Here is a 21,712-nt window from a genome sequence, read left to right on the forward strand (position 1 = left end):
TACATGCTCAGAGCGGATCCCGTCCAGGGAATTCATGTTATTATTGCCACATGGGACCTTAGTGTTGAGCGCTATTAAAGCGATAAACAAAAGCACGCTGCACAGATTAGGGAAATATATAATTCGGTAAGAACCTGCAGAGATAAAGACAATAACTCATCAGTCTGTCACAATGAAAGGCCTCTCAGGACACAGATGCTCCTTTTTATAGAACTCCTTGAGTGGTGCACTGTTTTTGCAGTGCAGCTTGGTTGGTTGTCTCCACTGCAATATAGAAAAAAGAATAACAAATTCATCCATTATCAGGGTCTGGCCTAGTCTCTGGGCTTCAGGCTAATTAACGACAATATGACAGCTATTGTTCCAGAGCCATGGCCTTTTACTACAGAGCAATAATACTTTGTTTTTTTTGGGAATGCAACAGTGCTTTCACTTTATCTTTGAGTAGCCTAGACTTAACACAAACAGACCTCCTGAAAGATAGCATGACCTAATTCGCCACTGACGCACCACTCCATCATGATTTGGAAAACTTATGTGGCATTTTTACAAAGTGCTTACGAGAGCATGAAATTTACAGTGTGGCTGGGACAGATCTCAAACAGTAACAGAGCTTGAATATTCCTAAATTTGATATAATGTACTTTACTGTTCAGATGTCAGCGATGATACAAGGTAGTCTGATTGATGTGTTGTAGACTCCTAAAGGCCCTTTGGGGAATGAAACCTGTATTTGCTGCTTATTTGTGCTGATGCCCAGGGTCTGTCTGTTTATTGTAAAGCTCAGCTGCATTTATACATGCAGTATAGCCATATATATATATGTATCTGTGTGTGCAAGCAAAATTAGTGGAGGGAGTTTGGAGATGGGGTCTGCCTTGTTGGAAGAGTTGGAGGAAACACTGCTGACAGCAGGGTTTTCTTTCGGATTGCAAAAAATGTTTTTTGTTTGTATTTCAGGCATAAAAATTTCAAGATGGCTTCAAGAGCCATTGATATGCTCATTTTTAATAATGAATCATGATTGTTTTTTCTTTGTCTTGCCACAGTTGTTAGAAAAAAGAAAAATAATCCTGACGTAATCTCCCCTCGCATTTTGTAATGAAGTCTGTTGTCCTGTCATATTCACCTCGTCTGCTGTGAAGTCTTAAAATCAGAGTCTATTCAAAAGTCTCTGAAGAGCACTGTTGTCCTTACTGGTTCACAGTTGGGGATCAATAAAACACGTCGATGATTGTTCGATCTGCTGCAGGAGTCAAACGCTTTGCCTTCCAATTATAAAGGTGTTAGAGGTCGCTTTAAAGGGTGAAAGACCTCTGCCTGATTGTTCTCAAGCATCACATTAATCAATAATGCACTGCAGTTTGACTGCATGGCCGCTTAATTCACTGCTCTGCTTTCTTGGAAAATTATTCAGTGCAAAAGTTTCTCTTTCGTTGACACACATATCTGTGTCACATGTGTGCTTTCTAGCAACCAGCTGCATTAAACTGTGATATCTCGCAGCTCTCTCAGAGGAATAAATGCATTCAAACCATCCACTGAGTCTAGTGAGTTGCTTGTAAAGCAGGTGTTATGGATTGTCTCAGCTCTGGGAACAAGTTGCTGACCCTTTTGCCCAATCCCTTTCCTGTTTGGTGTTGGGTGTGCTGGCAAGTGCGGGGAGAGATCAAGTCAGTTTGTTTTTCTGCTACCACAGCGTGTTTTTCTCAATAATATCACCGTTGCCCCCTTCTCTCTTCCAGTCAAGCCATGTTCCAGGTGGGGTGACAGAGCGCAGTGCACAGCCACAGGCTGTCCAGGAAATTTGTGTCCTCCATCCAAAAACATGTTTTGACCGTCTGTGCCACATCTGGGGGGGATATTTACTACTGAAGCCATTCTTTTCTGCAAGAGCATGACACAATACTCTTGACAGGTTCTCTTTGCACACCCAGCAAAAGCAAAACATATTTTGCTCAAATGAAAGCACAAAAATAAGGTCATACGCACCAATTGTGAATAAAATACTCTTGAGAGTGGAACATTGGCACTGCCAAAAGACCAGACTGGAGCTATCTTTAGTCATCCAATTGAAAAACAAAAGGTTGCTTTATGGCAGCTATAAATGTGCTACTACTGACAAAAAAATATCTTGGCTTCAGCATACCACAATAGTTTTATTTGTGTGGTTTTTTTACAGTATCACAATCTAACAATTGGAAGCGGAACAACTGAGTCACAGTGATCAAATTGTTTTGCTGTACCGTATTGCAAAATACATTAGTCAGCATCATACACAAATAAAGAGTTTAATTACTGCAGCAAATGCTGCGGTCACATTTCCAAGTGAAATAATCTCATATTTAACATCCTCTATGGTGATAAAGTTAATAATTCAGGAATTGTATAATAGCAAACACTAATTTTATTATATATTTCTTAATTAGACGACCCACAGAAGAGCAAAGATAACATGGAGTCATTATGACATGAACACTCTCTGCACCTGCAGCAAAGTCTGGTCCCTTCTGCACCAAACCATCTGGAATGGGAATTTTCCAGTGTGTATAATGTATGGGTCTGTACGCCAGCGCAGCAGTGAAGACCAGAGCCCTGTGGTGATACACTAGATGATTCGTTCATTGTGCTTCTCTGCTCTATCACTATCCACTTCAACTGCGCTGTAGAAATCCCTGAGGTATGCTGCTTTGTGTGACCTTCAAGTGGGTAGAAAAGCAGGAAGAAAGAGGTGAGCTACTCCTATTCTAACTGTGGGCATTTAACCAGCATTGGGAGCTGTCAAATCAGAGACCCCTAAGTAGGCTACGGTCCCGGTCTCCCCATGTTGCACAAGGTGTCCTTGGAATCCCACCATGAGCCCCACTTTTAAGCTGTTTGAAGTTTTTCAATTCCTCGAACCATCGTGCTCTGCAGAGCACCAGTCAATCATCTTTGTTGGAGGTTACCTAAGGGGTTAACATTACCAACCTTTCCCATCTGTTGCTAGGGAAGTGGTGCCTGTTGTGCAGGAAACTGGGAGAGCAGTTTCCTGTTATGAAGAGAGGTTTTTAAAGGGTTGCATTCATTCAATCATGCCACAGATGCCGGGCCAGGAAGCCCAGCCAATAGCAAAAGCTTTGGTGTCCTAGAGAAACTGTTTTTGGAAACTGCTTTTAGGAGCCTTTCTATGCACTGTTCTAGTTCAGGAAATGCTCCATGAGCAAAACACACTGGAGAAAAACTGCTTCATTTCTGACTAGATAATCCAGAGATGCTCCAAGCACGACAAGTATGCAGCGACACAGCTGAACAGCTTATCTAACTTTGTGGATCTTCCAACTGTCATCAGTTACATGTCAATGAAAAGACACCTAACACACGCACACGCACAAAGAACAGATGTTGTTTTCCATGCAAAAAAAAAAAAAAAACAATAAAAAATGTAGCTGCAGATTTAAAGCTGTCCATCGGGACGATACGGAAGATGAATTGTGGCTTATAGTTTCATATGTACTGAACAAATCTCTCTCAACTCCATCTGACCCTGCTGGTCTGTATGGTAACATTTACACGCATATGTGGAGCAAAGGACAGCCACTCGTGTGGTGAAGTACACTGATTCGTCAGTGCCAAAACTTCCACAGCAGCTGAGAGAAATTGGTGTGCAGTGCATTTCGAGTGGGGCTGAATCGCGCCTCGAGTCCGCGCTGCGCTCCGTAATCCTGCCTCAGGAAGCGCCAGGCAGCACCTCCCGTTTCCACACAGCAGCGTCCGCTGCTCAAAGCTCAGCTGCTCATTCTGCGAGAAGAGGCACCTTGCACAAGTCGACCACCACTGGAGAACATAAAGATGACATGTTCTGCTCCTCTTCCTCCACAACTTGATTCTCCGGCGATGCGTTTGGATTAAGTTTCCGCGTCATTTGGAGAGGCACGATCGGCGTGTGGGCAAAAATGAGGATAACTTTCACTTACCGTGTATGATGATGTCCAAGAATGAACGCAGGTTGGTTGTGAAATATATAAGCGTTGCGTGAACACACCAGAAAGGCAACTTTTGGTTTTACATGATGAAAAGTGTGTTAATGCAAGAGTGTTAAACTGTGAATCTGGTTCATTGTGCCTGGAGTTATATTGCACCTACTTGCTTTGCACGTTACAGGATGATTTTCATTGTATGACTGGAAATGATCTGGTCCGTTATATTTTAGTTAGTTTGATAGTTTGGTCACACATCTACTGATCTTTTTTCATGTGAATTATCTGTTTATAACACTTTTCGAGTGGTTTAAATCACAGACCCGTTATGGCCAGTTCCCAGTGGAGGGCTCCACCAGGAAAAAATGTCCTGTTATAGGATTAGTATTAGATTTGGAATTAGGATTATAATCCATCTCCATGAAAGTGCACAAAGCAATTGTTCTGGATAAAAGGTCACCTGTCCTGAAAGGTTTAGCCTTCAAGAAAGAAAGAAAAAAAAAAAGAAAGTTAGTAACCGGGTACAGTTTAAGTGAAAAATTTCAACAGTGATTATCAGTTTCTGTATGACAGCCTCCTCGCTTTAGATTTTAGGTTGGTTTGGTGTGATTTTCATGGTTGGTATTCATAATAAGGACTCAGTCTGAAATCATATCCTGAGAGATTGGCACTGTCAAGGTCCCAGTGTCTGTCTCTTCCTTTGTTTTTCAAGCATTTGTTCTAATTGAATTCTTGTTGCGTAATCCATATCCTGTTGTTTGCAGTCGGTTGCTTTGTCAGACTGGGATCCTTGTTTTTTTCTCTTCCTCTTTTATTGTTCTTTGACACACTCTTTCAGGAAAAAAAAGAAAAGAAAAACTGTGTGTGCGTACATATGCGTTTCTGTTTCTGGGTGCTTGGGAAGAATGGCGAGAAGGAAGCGCATTTGTGTTGTGAAAATGTATACTCCTAAAGAGGTTTATGGAGGAATGATTGGGGGGGGGGGGGGGGGGGGGGGTCGTAGTTAATGTTCTTTCCCTATCCTGCGTGGAGTCCTTCATGTTGTCTCGGCTGGCCTGATTAATGAACCTGGAATTCTTTTTTTTTTTTCATTACTGAATAAAGTCAAAGTGTTGGAAGAATATGCTATAAACGAGAAGGAGAGTGCACTGGCACACACAGAGAGAGAGAGGGGGAACACTAAGAGATAACCAGGGTGCACACAGGGTTTAATAGGATGTGCGTCAGGGCAGGTACTAAATAACAGGAAGAGACCAGGGGTGTATACACACTTTGTTAAGTATGGGTGTGTTTCATTAGAATTATACATTTCACAAGCAGTGCTCTTCACTGACTTAACACAATTTAACACCTACTTCATTTTAATAGTAAAAAAAAGTTATTATAGGTATAACCACCTTAATCATATCTTATGAGATTGTTGAAATACACATATGGCAGTGTGAAGAATTTTTATGAATTTAGTTGAAAAGTTTTCACCATAACCAGCCCATCATTATCTAATCCTGCTTTAACTGACCAATCTGCATGTGTCACTTCCTAGATGGGAAATGTTATTGTTCCTTCTCTAAGTACCCTGTGGCTCTGTTATTTTTCCTGCTGATTGTGTCCCCTGCAGCTTTCTGCGTGTCACTGACTACTACAGTGGACAAGGTTTCCTCTTAGCAGTGTACACAGCAGCAGAAGCCACATATTTTATCCCAGCGTAAGCTTGCAAAGTATGGCAAATATTATTTGCGTGTCACTAATTTCTTTAAATTTTCTCACTTTCTTTGCACAGATTTTCAAAATCCACTGCAAGTCCCTCGACCAAAGGTCCGCAGTCATCTCGCCATCAAAGTGCAGTCCAAGCTAATGTCGAGGCCTTGTCCCACTGTCCAAGGTCCAAAACCTCCTGTCGCCCCCAAGCCCAGACCCCTGTATGAGCCTTACCCACAGGGGGAGCCCTGTGCTCAGCAGAGTCTCAGTAATGGAGATGTGGCTCACTCTGATGGAGAGACTGAAGAGCTCCATGAAATGGAGAATCAGGACCAAGAGGAGAAAAGTGAGGCACAGGAAGGGGATAATGACAAAGGGGACACAATAGAGACAGAAACTAAAAAGGAATCAGAAAATGAAGAAGAAATATTAGATAATAACGGTGATGTAGACAGCATTGGCTCTGATGACACGGTCAAAGCAGATGATATTTCCACTGTTGACACTACTGAGAATGAAAATGATGACACTGACTTGAACTCCCCTGAAGGTGGCAGTCGCACTGATGATGATGAGAATACACCAGCACCTTCTCAAACTGAAACAGAGGAAGAAGCAGGAGAGGAGGATGAAGAAGAAGAGGAGCAGAGATTAACTGAAAAGACTGAAATACTTTGTGAGCCTGCAGAACACTCAAATGAAGCTTTAGAGGAATCAGACACTGATCAAACCCAGTCATTCAACAACAGCGAACCGAAGGAGGAAGTCAGTGGAGAAAGCGACGAGCATCTGCACGATGACCCACTTACAAATGAGAATGAACTGACAGGTGGAGGGTTTGCCTTTGGATTCAGCATGCTTCCAACTGTAACTGAGGAATATCCCTACGATGTGATTGGTCCCACAGACGATGCTAGTGATACATGTGAGTCATGCGACCCAGCTGAAACAGGGGACACCGAGGTCTGGCAACCAGAACGGGCAACCAAGGATCCTTCCGGCTGTTTCCGATTCACATCCAGCACGGAGGATGTGTTTGGGCCTTACTCTGTCATACAAGCTGTTCCGGGAGATGTGACTGACACTGCTGACCCTGAGTGGAATCAGGATGATACTGATGGGAAACCTTCTACCACAGATGAAGAGCACACAACAGGCTATGCTTCTAACCAGGAACCTTACTATGTGTCATCAGATGATGTGGACAAGTTGGAGGATAAGCAGGCGCTTTCAGAACTGGGGCACATCGATGAGGCCACTGAACAGTCAAACGAGCACAAAGACAAAGCAAAGGACAGCGAGTCAGCAGATGAGTATGCAAACATTGATGATTCACTCTGCCCTAAAGACGATGACCTTGAGCAGTTAGAGTGCGTCTCATCAGAGGATTACATCGAGATAGGTGATGACGATGAAGAGGAAGCAGAGGAAAAGAAGCATTTCCGAGTAAAAAGTGCAAAAGAAAGAAATGCCAAAAGAGAGCAGGCTCTGCGCAGCCAAAGAAAAAGCTGCCAGCCTCGTCTCAGGTTGTGTAATATCACAGTGCCAGCTGACCTAGACCTGGGCCGAACCCCAGAGCTAACCAACAGGGTGGTGTTTGCCCACACGACTGAGGCCTTTGAAGAAGACATAGAGGAACTGGACTGCCATATTGTGCCTTATTATGAAGACACAGACTCCGATAGTGAAGAGCATATTTATGAAGAGGCAGGGTTTGACTCAGAAGGGGAGAATTTTGTGACACTTGATCGAAAGACAATAGTCACTCGATCACGATCCTATTCTGGGAAAGTTCCTGGTTATGTCCCGGAAACGGTACCAGAGGAGACGGGGACTGAATACCAGACCCATGACTACTACACGGTGTCCTTGGACAAGAACAGTGAATCTACCAGCCACCCCCAGCAAGCAGGTGTAAACTGTGTGATTCCATCTATGAAGTCTCGCCGCTTCTTGTTATACTCACGGTCTGCAGATGGCCCAGACGTGTCCTTGAGCAGCCCACTTGAGATGGGTCAATCATTGAAAGATGAAATCAGGATGAAGAGAAAGGATGACACCCTTTCCCTTCCATGTATGATAACTTCTTCTGGAAGTTTCTCCCAGCGTAGCCATCAGTCCTCCAGTGGTGTTTCCACACCAACTTCTCTAGTGGACATCCCTCCGCCATTTGAGCTGGCTTACATCACTAAAAGACCAGTTACCAAGAGTTCCCCATCCCTCCTCATCCAACACGAACCCAGTGACCTACCGAAGAAGAAGAAGTCCTCCTTTAAGCGCTTTTTAGCACTGAAGTTCAAGAAAAAGACAGATTCAAAGGGATTCAGTGATGGAAGTGTCCGCTCTTCGCGTTCTTCTTCTGAGTCAAGCCACCACGGTCCAGTGAGAGTCATCGAGCTTGATCGCAGAAGCACTGGGAGCTCTCCTCAGCCCCAGTCCCGCATGGTGAAACCTCAGCAGCGTCCCTCAGACCTCCCATCCACCTTTCTCCTTTATAAAGACCAGCACAGGAGAAAAGGAGACCCCAAAGCTTATGGCAGGAGCGTCTCTAGAGTGGAGTCCTTCGAGGAGCGCTCTCGCCGCTCTGCCATGCCGCTGCCTTTGACCAAACCCCGCTCCATCTCGTTCCCCAGTGCAGATACCTCAGACTACGAAAACATCCCAGCCATGAGCTCAGACTATGAGAACATCCAGATCCCAGGCAGACCCACTAGATCCCACACTGTTACTGAGTTTTTTGAGGATCCAAACCGTTCAACAGTCCCCTGCAATGAGAATGATGGCTATGTGGATATGAACAGTTTCCCTGGGATTGACAGCAAACCCCAGCCATCGAAATCAGACAGTGAAAGGTAAGATTAAAAATCCAGCTGCTCTTCAAATGATTTAGTTTCAAAACCAAGATTTTGAAAAGTTTGTTTCATCTGAGCTCTAAAAAAGATGTTACCTCACACCCTACTGTCTATAGTGGCATCTTATTAAATGCATTAAATGCATACAGTCATACAAAGATGAACATGCAAGTGCTACACAATATAGACCAAAGTCAGTTCAGTAACTGAGTGCCTAGTTTATACAGCCAGAAAAATTCACGCATTAAAAATTATGAAATGTATTTGGTCAGACCTGGTTCCTCTGTTGGTATTTGATGATTTATAGGTTTTTAACCTTTTTAGAGTTGTCATGACCCCAGCTTTATTTGTGTACACTGGAAATGTTTAATCTGATGGCTGAATGAGGCTTAAAGAAATTCAATCAAAAAGCTTCCGTTGTCATTTTCTACCAACAACGATAAATGAAATGTACCTTAGTGTATGTTACCGAGGACAGCTACCTGCCTGGTGGGTGTACCTTGAGAATCCCAGATATAGACCAATACAAACAACTATCAGTGTTTTTTTTTTTTTTTTTTTTTATGGCTGTGAGCACCACAAATGATATCACATCTTTCTGTACTGCACTGGGGCTAAAGCTGCATCCCAGCATCTGGGCTAAAGAAAATGTAATCTCCATATGCTATGAATTGGATTGCACTGGCCTTAATACACTACAAAAAACTGCTCCGTGAGCACCAGCCAACGACAGATGATTAGTGCTTACTCATTTAGTCAAATTAATTAGCTAATCCATTAGCTGTCCAACAGCTTGACTTGGATTGCAGCCTTATCTTGTATGTCTTTATTATAATACCCCTTTAATGGATGTTGTTTATGATCAGCTGTTGATTTCCAGCCAGTCTTTTTATACTTGGACATTTTAAACTCTAGAAACAAAGCTTATTCTGCCTGTTCATTTTGCAGTCTGCAGAACAAGAGAGCGCGTCTCTCACTGGAATCAGTTTTAAAGTGAGTAAAGCTTGAGTTGTTAAGGGCAGCGCAATACACGCAAGAGTTCAGGCTTAACCCTAGAACAGCTGACAGACATTGTGTGTGAGAGATGAGCAGCCTGCTATGTCAGGCATCACTGGCTTCGGGAAAAAAGACAATGCTTATGGGAGAGCTTACTCCTGATTTTCCATTTGGTGGATTTAGAGGTCACATCTGGTGGTGCTGCTGCTTCTTCTGCAAGTCTGAGTAGATAGAACAGGTAATGGCAATTGCGTAGCTGGCAGAGTGCAGGTTACACACATTAGAGAAAGTCATTATGGATGCAATTAAAAGTGCAAAAATCGAGAGGAGGTTTTTTTCACATGTAAGAAGTGGGGAACACTAAAGAAAGTGTGAGAGCGTGAGGGGAGGGGAGGTGTGACTAAAAGGAGCTGATCAGTAAGAAAACAAAGAGAATAGCGATCAAGTGAGGTGGTGGGTGGGGGCAGTAGGAACAGGAAAAAGAGAGCGAGAACAGTTGTGGTGTAATTGCTCTCCTGTACCTGACACTGATAGTTAAGTTCAGGAGGGCTTTTATTAAAGTAGCTCTCTCCTGAGTGCTCCTCTTTCATTGGACCCTTGAGGGGCAGCAGGGTTTACTGCAGTGCGTGATAGAGTGAGGAATCACCGAGATCAGACTGGGCCAAATTACCCCAGCCTGTGGCACAGCTTCAGCCACTGCAGGCCTCAGTGTTTCCCCAGTCTTAATAAAAGAGTCGTGTTTGATGACTTCTGTGTGGTCAAAGAGATGGGTCATTACTGAGAGCTCTGTGAAATGTTTAAGATGATCCTGGGACAGAATGCTTCCTCCTCAATTTGCCCTTATTTCTGGCAGTGTCCTTTGTGTTTTTTTAATTTAATGATCTAATCTACAGTTTGTTTTATAGGTTTATTAGCAAATTATGTCCTTCGTAACACTTAGCCACACAAAGCTTCTTCTCCAGGTATGCAGCTGTTCATTTTCACCATACCAGCATACATAGTTATATACATATTTCAACATCTTTTTAAATCATTTCAAGCCCTTTCCCGTGGCTTTTTGTCTCCTGATGATGCTATCAATGTGGCTCATTGTGTGCCGAAGGTCTCACAGCGCTCACAAGGATGCAAAAAGCCTATCTGTCCAGTCACCTTGCCTATTCTTCGTTCCCCCGGAGAGGCATCTATTGCCAGGGTCACTCTTTAGTGTATCCATATATGTCAGAGTGTATATACCGCATGTGTGTACCTGTGTTTTACTGCCTACAGTAATAAAGTCCTGTATAGTTGGTGTAGGTGCTTTTGTCTGCGTGTATGTGTACATCTTGCCCAAAACTCTTTTCAAATCTTGACACTTGCCACTGTCCCAGGCCACCAAGCCGACGGAGGCAGTGATTTATTGAGGAAAGATTCAACAGTCAATGTGGTTGTAGACCCACAGAGGAAAAAGTGTGTTTTTGTGGTGAGGAAAATGGCCAAGTGGCCCCAGAGCACTGCACACAAAAGGACCATGCCTGCAGTCGCAGACATGCATTTTAAGGAGAACTTACAGGCTTGGCCTGTTTCCACGCATGTGATTAATGTCCAGCAGCATTCAGACACTACTTTAACACAGGCATTCAGGCAAAGCAAAGAGACATGTTCATTAGCAAGCTACCATAGTGTACAATGGATAAGGAAAAGGTGCACTAATGATTTATTCCAAGCCCCATACAAGATGTTTGTTTGTAAGTGGTGTGTACATGCATATGTGCACACATACTAAGTTACGGCTCTGTGTGCTTTATCAAAGATGAGTCTCATGCTGAGTGTGCAGCCTCAGCAGAATAATGTTTGCCAAGTAGCCCTTGCAGTAACAAATGAGAGCTGGAAAACAAGCATTTTAGCAAGGAAAGTCCAGGATTTAGGACTGTGCTCAAATTACAAAGCATAAAGTGTCCCTTCAGGTAGCTCAAAGCACTTCCAGGTAGGTTTACAGCAGTAATGCAAATATGTTGCCCACACTATGCACACAGTAAAAGGTTTCCATGTGCTGAGCTCAGTGACACAGGCAGAATTGTGCATCTGTGGTTTATCTTTTGGCATCATTTTCACTTCAAACGGTTCAACGTGAACTTCCTCAGAGTGATGACAAAGCCTTGGCATGGCCTCTGAAACAGCTCCTCCACCCACTGTTATGTTAGTGTTAGTAGTGATGAGGGAGACATCTTAAGTACATTGTTGTACTGGGTGGTGGCTGTGTAGCGAGGTGGTGGACAGGGTGTGTCACTGGTTTGGCCAGGCCTGGTGCCAGTCACTCTGAGGTCATTGCCAGGTCATCCCCGGGGAGGAAGCGTCCAGCCTAGGAGCTTCCCACCAGCCTGTTTACAGGAAATGCAGGACGAGGGCTGGGCTCTGGTGGGAGGCAGCAAGGTGGAGAGAGGGGAGGACAGATAGAACGAAGTGGGAAGAAGGGGGTCACCGAGGTGGGGTGGAGGCTCGCAGACTTTCCCTTGAATAGCAGAACGAGGTGTGGTGCAGTCAGGAATGTCAGGTCCAATGTTATTGTTGTTCCAGTTTATCAAGACCATCCCCAGACTCTCGGCATCTTGGCCCAAAGTATAGCAGCATTAAGGATGAATCAACCAGAAGTGAACAGGAGTTATAATGCTCTTCTATATACGGATGGAATGAATTGCAACCAATCACGATATGGAAATATTAATAACCTCAATCTATTGATCACATCACAGGGAAGGCAGCAGCAATACAGCAAGTCTTCTTCTCACAGTTTCAGCTACACAACAGCCACAGGCTATATGTAATCGTCCTCTCTAAAAACAGAAAAACAGCTATTTAGCATTGCTCCCACACTCTTAATCCTCCCATTAGTATCCCAGTCTTCAATAGTTAGCAAGCTAATGAAGCTTTTCCTTTGGTCCTATTTCTTGTAATAGTGCCATTAGGAGAGGGAAAAGGCCTGTCTCATTGGTCCAAATATATACTTTAACACTCAGCGTTTAGCTCAATTGAATTACATATTACAAGCATCGCCAAATTCGCAGCAGATTGGTGGAATATCGGCCGTTTAGCAGAGAGCCATTGTGTCTTCCTCGGAATTTGACACAGTAGATTTAACTTTGTCGCATTAACAGGGGACATTGCAGTCGGCTGGCGTAATAGCATTGCCTTAATGGTCTTGCGAAAGGCCTAATGAATTAGTATATTACAAAACTCATATTTGCTGATTTAAATATGGTAATGGCATTTATGTATTTAGTTGGTTGAAGTTTAAATTTGGCATGCCACCGTTTAGAGTAAAAATAGGGCAAAATGGGCTGTTTTTAAAATGTTAGTATATTTTAAATCAGCAAGCAGTGTGTGTGTGTGTGTGTGTGTGTGTGTGTGTGTGTGTGTGTGTGTGTGTGTGTGTGTGTGTGTGTGTGTGTGTGCCTTTCACATTTTCTTGTTTGGGAAACAGCACTTGAATTTGGCCAGTGTAAAGTATCCATAACACACACAGAGGGTTTGTTTACAAAGATTGTTCTGCCGTTCGAGGTTGAAGGTGAAAAGGTGAAGGTGAGAGTTTGTCTTGGATGTTTGAAGTAATTGATCTCACTTTGAGCTTAGGAGCTACCCATTCCCCCACCATTTCTCTTTCTTCACAGTGTCACCCACGCAATCCAGGCTGACCTGTCTTCTCTAAGGTCACCAGGCTGGAGGTGCTTTCACCAGCCAAACCAGTGAGGTCAATTGGTGTCTGTGTGTGCACGTGTGTGTGTGAGTGACTGAGTATGTGTAAGTGAACGGAGATGAAGTCCAGGGGGATACCTCTTTTAACCTTTGGTCTACTCTCAGTTTGCGCTGAGGGCCGTTCGAGGCATCAATAAAAACACTGATTAAAGGAATGCATGTGAGAATCTATCTCACATTCTCACATGCATTCCTCCTTCATGGATCATGCTTGTATTTGGTGGGGTGAAGAAAACAGTAGTGTGAGTGGAGACCTGATTGAGGCAGGCAGACAAACAGAGAGGTCAAGAACCGGATGCACAGAGACACAAGGTCAGCTAGCGATAACTATTAACACTTGTGAATGTCTACTTGGACTTAACTTTAGTAGCACATAAGTCTGGCAGAGACTGGAGGGAACAGCCTGGCTAGAAATATTGCAGACTAATGAACCTCAGGTCTGTGGGAGGATTGGCAGCAGGCCGTGTAAATGGCATGCCACACCAAGAACAAACAGCAGACCAAACAAAAGCATTACACACAGCAACAAATGCAAGTAATGAGGAAAAGGTACAAGGAAAGATCAGGTCATTTACATTTTCTCCAACAGGTCCAATTCAAGGTCACAGAGGGTCAGACAATGATTCACACGCAATGTCATTTAAGAATCACAGATTAAATATTACTTGATAGTTAGATTAAAGTAGGTGTTTTTCTAACTCACAGCAGTATTTTGAACTGTGTGTTTCACAGTGTATCTAGTCAGGTCAGGTAACTGTGGCCCATCACACAATGCTGGGGGGAGAAGTTTGTCTCCAGAGCTTTGTGGCTGATGTGCTTTTTCTTATAGTTGCACTAGGGAAAACAGCAGTTGGAGATTACTGTTTTATGTATTACTGGTTTAATTACTATGCCCAGTGAACTGGAAATTGGTGCTTCAAAGACAGGAGGCAGGTCTGTGATCACTCCCAGTCAGCTACTGTCTTGAAGCAACATTGGTGCACTAAGACAGCAGTAAAATGGCAATAAGACAGAAAATAGATAGATCTGAAACTTCCTCCACAGATAGTGATGTAGTTGCTTCACAACAGCGATTCAACAGCAACTCAGCAACCTTGTTCTTACACAGGAATATAACCAGAATACAAGCAGTTGGGAACCAGTGGAGTCGAGTCCTCCAGTGTAAAGAGGCAAGTTTTCACACCTGTAGTTCATTTACTCTGGTCCCAGTAGGCTGGTGAATTTGTAAACTTGTAGCTTTCCCGCTGTGATTTGATTTCTTGTCACACGGAGAAAAAGGCTATCGAGCTCCAAACGAACCAAAATGAATCACTACAAACCATGTGAGCATATTTAGTCCACTTATTGGACAGATATGTCTGGGGCGGGAGCAACACAGGTAAATACAGGAAGAAGGTGCTGTGTTCTGGACTATTGGAGAACATATGGAGAATTTACTTTCATTTCATACCTAGTTGCTATCCTTTACAGACCTGTGCACATCTATAGTGCCTTGCTGCATCCCAAAATACAAAGTATTCATGGCTATGGGAAGTTTTTTAGCTATGCTTGCAGCGCACACCTGTTAGTTGGTTCAACTGAAGGTCCGATCATGTTCACATCATAAACAAATCGCTCTGGATTTCATTTGGAACCACACCAAGACCAAAGGGTCTCAGTGCGATTGTTTTGTTCCGCACCCAAGTGCAATTACCGTGTTCACTTATGCACAAACAGACTGCACCAAAGAGGAAAATGACTAAATACTTACTCAACCAGGCAACCAGTGCAGTCGCCTTGTGATTACACCCAGAGGCTGACCATGCCTCAACCTCTGGGTCAGCAGTTGGTCCTTGTAACTGCTTAAATCTATCTCAAACAACAAAATAATTCAATGTGATCACCAGGCAACCACCAATTTTTCCTAGTCACGAGGAGGTTGCCATCCCACTTTTACTCTAGGAGGTCAAGTGAGGTAATAAAGAGCAAAAAGGTTGCGGTGTGAGAAATGTTCAGACACACCATTTTTAAACTTTTAGGTCTAAGAAATGAAAATATTTGAAGATGTTTACCAGTGCTAAGCTTCTGTCACAAAGCTCTGAAGGTAAACTTTACCCCAGTTATGATTTTTTTTTTCAGTATAATAGTTAAAATAATAAAATGCAACCTAAATGCAAAAAAAGCTCTTACTTATATTCCACCTTGAGTCATTACCAGTAATTACTAGGAGTAAAAACTGATCATGTTTGGGTTAAAATTCTGAACTTTACTATGCTGTAATTGTTGAGTAATGTAATGTGATTTCCAGTGTCTGCCAAGAACAGCACTGAGGTTTGTTTAGGCCACCATGACTGAGACTCCTGTGGCTATTAGTGAGTGCCAGCGAGTGTTCACATTCAGGGTCATTGTTTTAATGCTAATTAAAGCTGTGTTCTTGTAGTCATGTAATGTATGAGGCTCAGTGACTGTGACAAAAATGAGATCTTGGCTCTACTAATAGTGTGAGAGTATATTTTGTGAACTGATTTATTTCCTAGTAACTTAAACTCATGTATATTGAGTTGCTTTTTATTTAATATTAAGTAGAGCTCACTAACATGAGTTAGGATTTAAAGTGTAGTAATTTGTGTTTCATCAGAGCACAGGCAGTGCTCTCAGCACCTATTATACATGTCCTATACATGTCATACTGCTGCTCTGCCAGTAACTGTTACTTAGGTGTCTTACTGACAGTGTGACTGTTAGGATACTGAATGGGTCTTAATGGGCCAGAGGGCATTAATAATTAGCACAGGTTGCATTTAAAGGGATTAAATGTGAAGTGACCTACAACGTGCCCCTCTCAGGTATAGAAGCTCACTAAAGGATTACCGGCGCACAAACACAAACGTGCCATCTGTGAGGAGCACAAATCAGGAAAGGGATTACAGTATCCCTCTGGAGGGCTCCATATGAGGACAGAAATGCTTAGAGATGCACACAGGAAAAAGAAAAACCCACAATTACAGGGAGTTTGAAGTAATCCTTAGTGTTTTAAAGGAAGCCCCATTAGAACACGGTGGCTTTTTACAGTAAATGTGCTAAATGCGTCCTCTGTGCTACCTTGAAATCCCAGTTGAATATATTCAGCATCTTCCTGGTTAAAGCAACACAGTTTAAGATTTGCTCTAATGATAAAGCCTCCTATCGTAGTAGATATTTCATATGTCATATTTCATTACCAGTGCTGTTTTGCTGCTTTCATACTTTTTTCTCCGCCTGGTAGTGCCTACACAGAGCCTTTCCCAATGAACCCCGTCTCTGCTGGGCTGTCAGCAGATGAGGACCATGGGCGTACCTCTGAGGAGGAAGAGGGGGTTGTGGAGCAGGGTTATGAACGACAGGTGAGTGGTGGGATGTGAAAGCGAGAGAGAAAGTGGTTTATTTAGCCCCATGAGCTGCTAATGGGTTTAGCAACTCTTGATGAACAACCGAAATCCTGCTTTATTTTGTTGACTAGACTAGACTTTGTGCTAGATTCGGATTGTCAGACCTTTAATAAAAGTAAAACTGAAAAATGAGGGGTAAACAATTTCTGTACAGTAGAAAGCAGACATTTTACAGTAGCTCAAAGATGGACCCCACCCATCCTGCTGCTATCACAATTGCATCAGCCCCCTGCTCTCGTTATGTGACTCTCATTTCCTTGTTCTCCCTTTCTTCAAAGAAAAGCCACAATAAACGAGAGGAGAATGCAACGAGGAAAGGGGAAAAGTGAGGTTTTAGTTGTTGGCCCCAGGAACAGATTCATTTAACTGCATTTTGTTTTGGTTTTATTTCAAGGAAATGAGGTATTTAATGCAGTATTTGTGAAATGCCGCACGTAGGAACAAAAATAAGGCCGACAAGCACAGGAGCTGTACCGGTAAATCCCTAAAAGGCTCCAATGTTATGTTTTGGCTCGGATGTTTTGAGGCCCTTTGATTAGCTTCTAAATCAATGGGCAGCACTGTTGTCACCACACACACACGCACGCACACACACACACACACACACACACACACACACACAGGCTCTCATACATAATGCATCTCAATTTAAAAGTCACGTATTTTGAGGAAACCTTCATGTCTGCGCTGCAGTGTAATGAAATAATCAGTCTTATTTTGACAGCAGGAATCTACAAAAAAGTGGATCTGAGTTTTTGTCGGTCTCCTCGGCCGCCGCGTGGCTTGGCTGCGCATTAGCGTTCGAGAGCAGTAAGTGTCCACAGAGAGCCTTTAAACATGCACCGTGTTCATTCGTCTCCCGCCGTTCTCCCTCCCTGTCACGCAGATTGATGGCCGATCCCGAGCGTTCTACATCGCCAAAGAGCTCGTCGACTCAGAGAGACTGTGAGTTGCCCGCACTTGTGGATTCCTCCAATTTGAGCCAAATCTCTCACAAGCATCGTCCTCTATCGACATCTAATTTATTTTTTAATACAATATTGTTATTTTTATGCTCCCGCCCCCCGTTTTGCTCTCCATTTCCATCCAACTGCATCCCCCCTTCTTCTCCCTCGTTCATCAAGCTGCATGCAGAGTAACTGACAGCCAATTACACAAGTGTCTTTCACCAGTCTCGCTCCTGCCCTGCTGCCCACTTAACCATTCCACTGATGTAGTTTTTCCATCATGCATAATTTAAATAATTAAATGAGTCCCATGGAAAAAAAAGAACTTAGTTGTGTAGAAGGTTGTAAATTCCTCCCCGCAGTTTAATTAGATCTAATGCTCCTCTTCTCTTCTTGTTTTGCAGACACATCAGCTCCCTGAAGCACCTTCAGGAGGTAAGAGGACATTCACCGGCACACGCCACAAAAGTGTCACATGGACATAAAATCGCTCCTGCTTGAAGGCCTATTAAACTGTCTTGATAACATCATATCCTGTGTGTCTGCTCCCCAGTCTCTGTCTGCTTTTTCTTACCCCCTCACCCCCCTCCACCTTTGTATGGGTCCGTTCAGGTTTATCAGTGTTGTTGCAGCAAGATCTACTTCCTGGTTCTGACAAAGTTGACATGTAGTACTCTGGCGTGGTCAGTTGTAAGATGACGCAGCGTTCCTAATGATGCCGTCCTTGTGTCCTTACTCATCTGACACTGTGTGCGTGCGCACGCCCACCCTGGAATGGCAATCTGCCACCCGAAGGTCACGAAAAAAACCAAAAAAACAAAGCAGGAGGGTCCTTTTTTATATTTTGCGCGCACCTCGAGTTCCTCGTGACCGTGTTGTGTCATCAAGTGGAGAATTTCCCTCTCATTAGAGGAACAAGTAAAGTTATTGTTGGACAGAGGATTTGAAAGTGAGCCGTGATGAGCCAGAGGGCGGCCACGCATCGCAGCCAACTGTTGTCACCTCTTCCCATCGTTTCTCACTCACTGCCTGTCATAACAAGAGCACATCCCCGCAGAGGTACAAACAAAGAAGGATATTTGACACCTAAAATGACCTTCAGTGACAACTTTTATTTAATTCACTTTTTTTTTAAAAAAAGAACTTGTGCATTAGAAGTGAAAACACGGTGTGGAGAAGTGGCTATTAAGGTGATGGTTGCCAGTACAAATCTGACAGGTAGAGTCATTGAAGCCGGGGAAGCCCATCAGTCAGCCTGTACCTTCTAACCTTGAATAAGGTCATAACCTGAATTTCTTATGTGTGGCCCTTCACCATGATTTATGAACGCCTGCCGTGAGTGCACCGTAGCAGCTTTGTGTAATGGCTAATTTGATGCCATTAAACAGCAACTAATATAAATATTATGCGATGGGCCCAACTCATTATCATATATCTGCAGTCTCATCATGATCTTCAGTCATGCTAATTAGCTGATGTGTGGCAAAGTGCAGGCAGAGACATATGCTGGACATCAGTGCATCAGCGATGAGACGTTTCAGCAAGTAATTAATGAACATTTTTCTTCTATGTAAATTATTATTATGTTACCAGAAATTGCCATTTAATAGACACCGAGTAACCTCGCATTCCTCCTCAGTGTCACCACACCACCTTTTCTGACACCTTTCAGAGGTGACATTGAGGCTTTTCAGGTTTTTAATCATGTATTTGCATAATGCACGGGGGTTATTCTTCAGACTTCAGAAATGTGGTCTTTTGAGATATCAGTCACTGTTTTTATGCAGGCTGATCTCATAATTAGAATGAAACAGAGATATTCCAGCCGCGGAACGCTCCAGCGGCACAACACGCACAAACACACAGTCTGGGAAAAAAAACAAGGCGCAGCGTAAAGTGAGAGGCACACATGAGCTATTGTTCCATTGTTTGATAAGGAATAACAAGAACACAAAGAATTTCCAGGACCGTGCCTCCACATAGGAAGGGAGGCTATGCTCCTCTTCTATGACTTTCCCCCATAACTGCTTCAGCATATGAAGCTCGGGCTTATTATTATTATCATTATTTTTATATATTTTTTCTCATTTATGACCTGCTGACCTCTGAACAGATTCTCTGTGCTGAATTATCACCGAGCATGACTGGCTGCTCAGCCGAGTGCTTAACGTGGTGCTTGTTGACCTGCTTTACGTGAGGAAAATCGGGAGAAGGTTGCAAGTTAATGGGCAAAAAAAAAAAAAAGCTGGGTAAAGCTCATTCATCCATGGATCTGAGGGAGTGTGTGTGTGTTTGTGTGCGTGTAGAGGAATTTGACCTGAACCGTAAAAGCAGGTGTGAGAAGTGATGAATGTTAACTTGCACCAAGATCGATTGCGTGTGATGGACGACGTGTAGCGAAGCGCCCGGTGTCACCACGTTATCTCACGGGTCTATGGGACATCTCTGTTTGTTTTATGGCTGCGCTTTACCCAGAACGGGAATTGATGCACTTCTACCTCACAGACTCACCTCACCTTTATAGACGGTAGTTTCACACAAAGCTTTCCTTATGAAGGAAACTGATATTTTTTAACCAGTGTTGGCAGCTCCAAATGATTCACCTACTTCCTTTAACTTTTTGTGCTTATTCGCTGAGTAGATAAATTACCTCTGATCTTGGTTTTCCCTGCCATAACTCCTCATATTCATCCTTTTAGTCACTGACGCCACAGCTATAACTAGATATTGCACACTATTTATGTGAGCGAATGGATTTAAGGGACCCTAATTCACTGTATATTAGTGTACGCTGAGAAATTAAAAGCTATGAGCTATGTACAGAATAAGAGTGTATCATTAAGTAAGGTCATTACGCAACAGCACCTGGATCACAGCTCTTGTGCAAGCAAGGCCACTTTTCCTGAATGCCTGGACAAAGACCAAAGTAATGAGATGATACGCGGGGAGGGCAGCAGGAAGGATGTTAAGGAGGATCTGACCTTCCTTCCATTTTTCTCCTGGTTCCTCATTCCTCTGTACCTTTCATTTCTCCTGCCTACTCACACCCCTTCCCCCAACCACCTACTTCCTTCTTCAAGCCTCTCAACAAATTCCTCCATTCCTTTTTCCCCCTTTTGCTCCATACATTTGTCTTCTTAAATAAAAGAACAACAACTAAAAAACGCTCTTCTCACTAATCCTGTTTTCCCTCTCTTATGCAGGACTTTAGGTCAGCAGTGACTGAGGCGGTGGATGAGGAAGGAGAGCCAGTGCTGGAGGAGCAGAGGCTGGGGGAAATACTGGGAGTGCTGCCTGAGGTGTACACCCTGCACAGCAGCATCTTTACTGAGCTGGAAGAGCGTATTAGTCAATGGTGAGAAGCGAGAAACTGTAGAAACTTTTACAGTCGTGTTAATTTACTGTCCACTGAGACTCTAATAATCACTCTGAAACATTCAAACACCACTTTAAAAGGCCGATTATAATCGTTTCATTACAGAGGGGTTCTTCCTCAACCAAAGGTAGTACCTGTTACCTGCTGCTAAGCATAGATCTATGCTCTTCTACGGTCTGCTGCGTCCTGATTTCTGGAAAAAAAAACTGCATTAATTTCTTTAGCCAAGATGGAAAGAGCGATGATGGGCTCATGTCCATACACTAAATTTAAGTTGCAACTACAACGGATATATTAATTGCTCATTAAAGGTTCTCAAACATCCCGATGAGAAATGTGTGGCTTGAGTAACTGAAGTGCTGCTGGAATAAAGTTCATGTCAAGTTTGAGCTCAGCTGACAGACTTTGTGTGGGACTCTTTCTTTAACAAGAAAATGACTTGGAGTGATTAAAGAGCATGCACTTAATCGCTGATTTTCTCCACTGTGAAGGGAGGAGAGTCCAAAAGTTGCAGATGTGATCTTGTCACGTCGGGACAACTTCAGCGCGTTTGACACCTACATCTCCGAGTACGACCGCAGCATGTCTTTGCTCGAGGAGAGCTGCAGGAAAAACCCGGCTTTCGCCAAAATCGTCAAGACGTTTGAGGTAAGACACTGAACAGACTGACTAAAATGCATACACATAGTAAAGACAGCTCTTTGTCGTGCTTCCTGCCAACTTTCTCTTTCTGTTGCAATTTTTCCTT

The 21,712-nt window shown here is 43.3% G+C and overlaps 1 protein-coding gene across 2 annotated transcripts in view; it reads left to right on the plus strand.

Annotated features, from left to right (window-relative positions):
* The first annotated feature begins 3,729 nt into the window (after positions 1–3,729).
* The window catches only part of fgd5a (FYVE, RhoGEF and PH domain containing 5a), a 33,166-nt gene continuing 15,183 nt past the window's right edge, over positions 3,730–21,712 (plus strand). For both annotated transcript variants that reach the window (XM_063474612.1, XM_063474613.1), the window contains exons 1-7: positions 3,730–3,987; positions 5,740–8,509; positions 16,479–16,596; positions 17,528–17,586; positions 17,993–18,023; positions 20,792–20,943; positions 21,456–21,612. In XM_063474612.1, coding sequence (XP_063330682.1) covers positions 3,978–3,987; positions 5,740–8,509; positions 16,479–16,596; positions 17,528–17,586; positions 17,993–18,023; positions 20,792–20,943; positions 21,456–21,612 — 3,297 coding nt within the window. In that variant the 5' untranslated portion in view covers positions 3,730–3,977. The remainder of the gene's footprint in view (positions 3,988–5,739; positions 8,510–16,478; positions 16,597–17,527; positions 17,587–17,992; positions 18,024–20,791; positions 20,944–21,455; positions 21,613–21,712) is intronic.

Source organism: Pelmatolapia mariae, linkage group LG5 (assembly GCF_036321145.2).
Source record: "Pelmatolapia mariae isolate MD_Pm_ZW linkage group LG5, Pm_UMD_F_2, whole genome shotgun sequence".
NCBI lineage: Eukaryota > Metazoa > Chordata > Actinopteri > Cichliformes > Cichlidae > Pelmatolapia > Pelmatolapia mariae.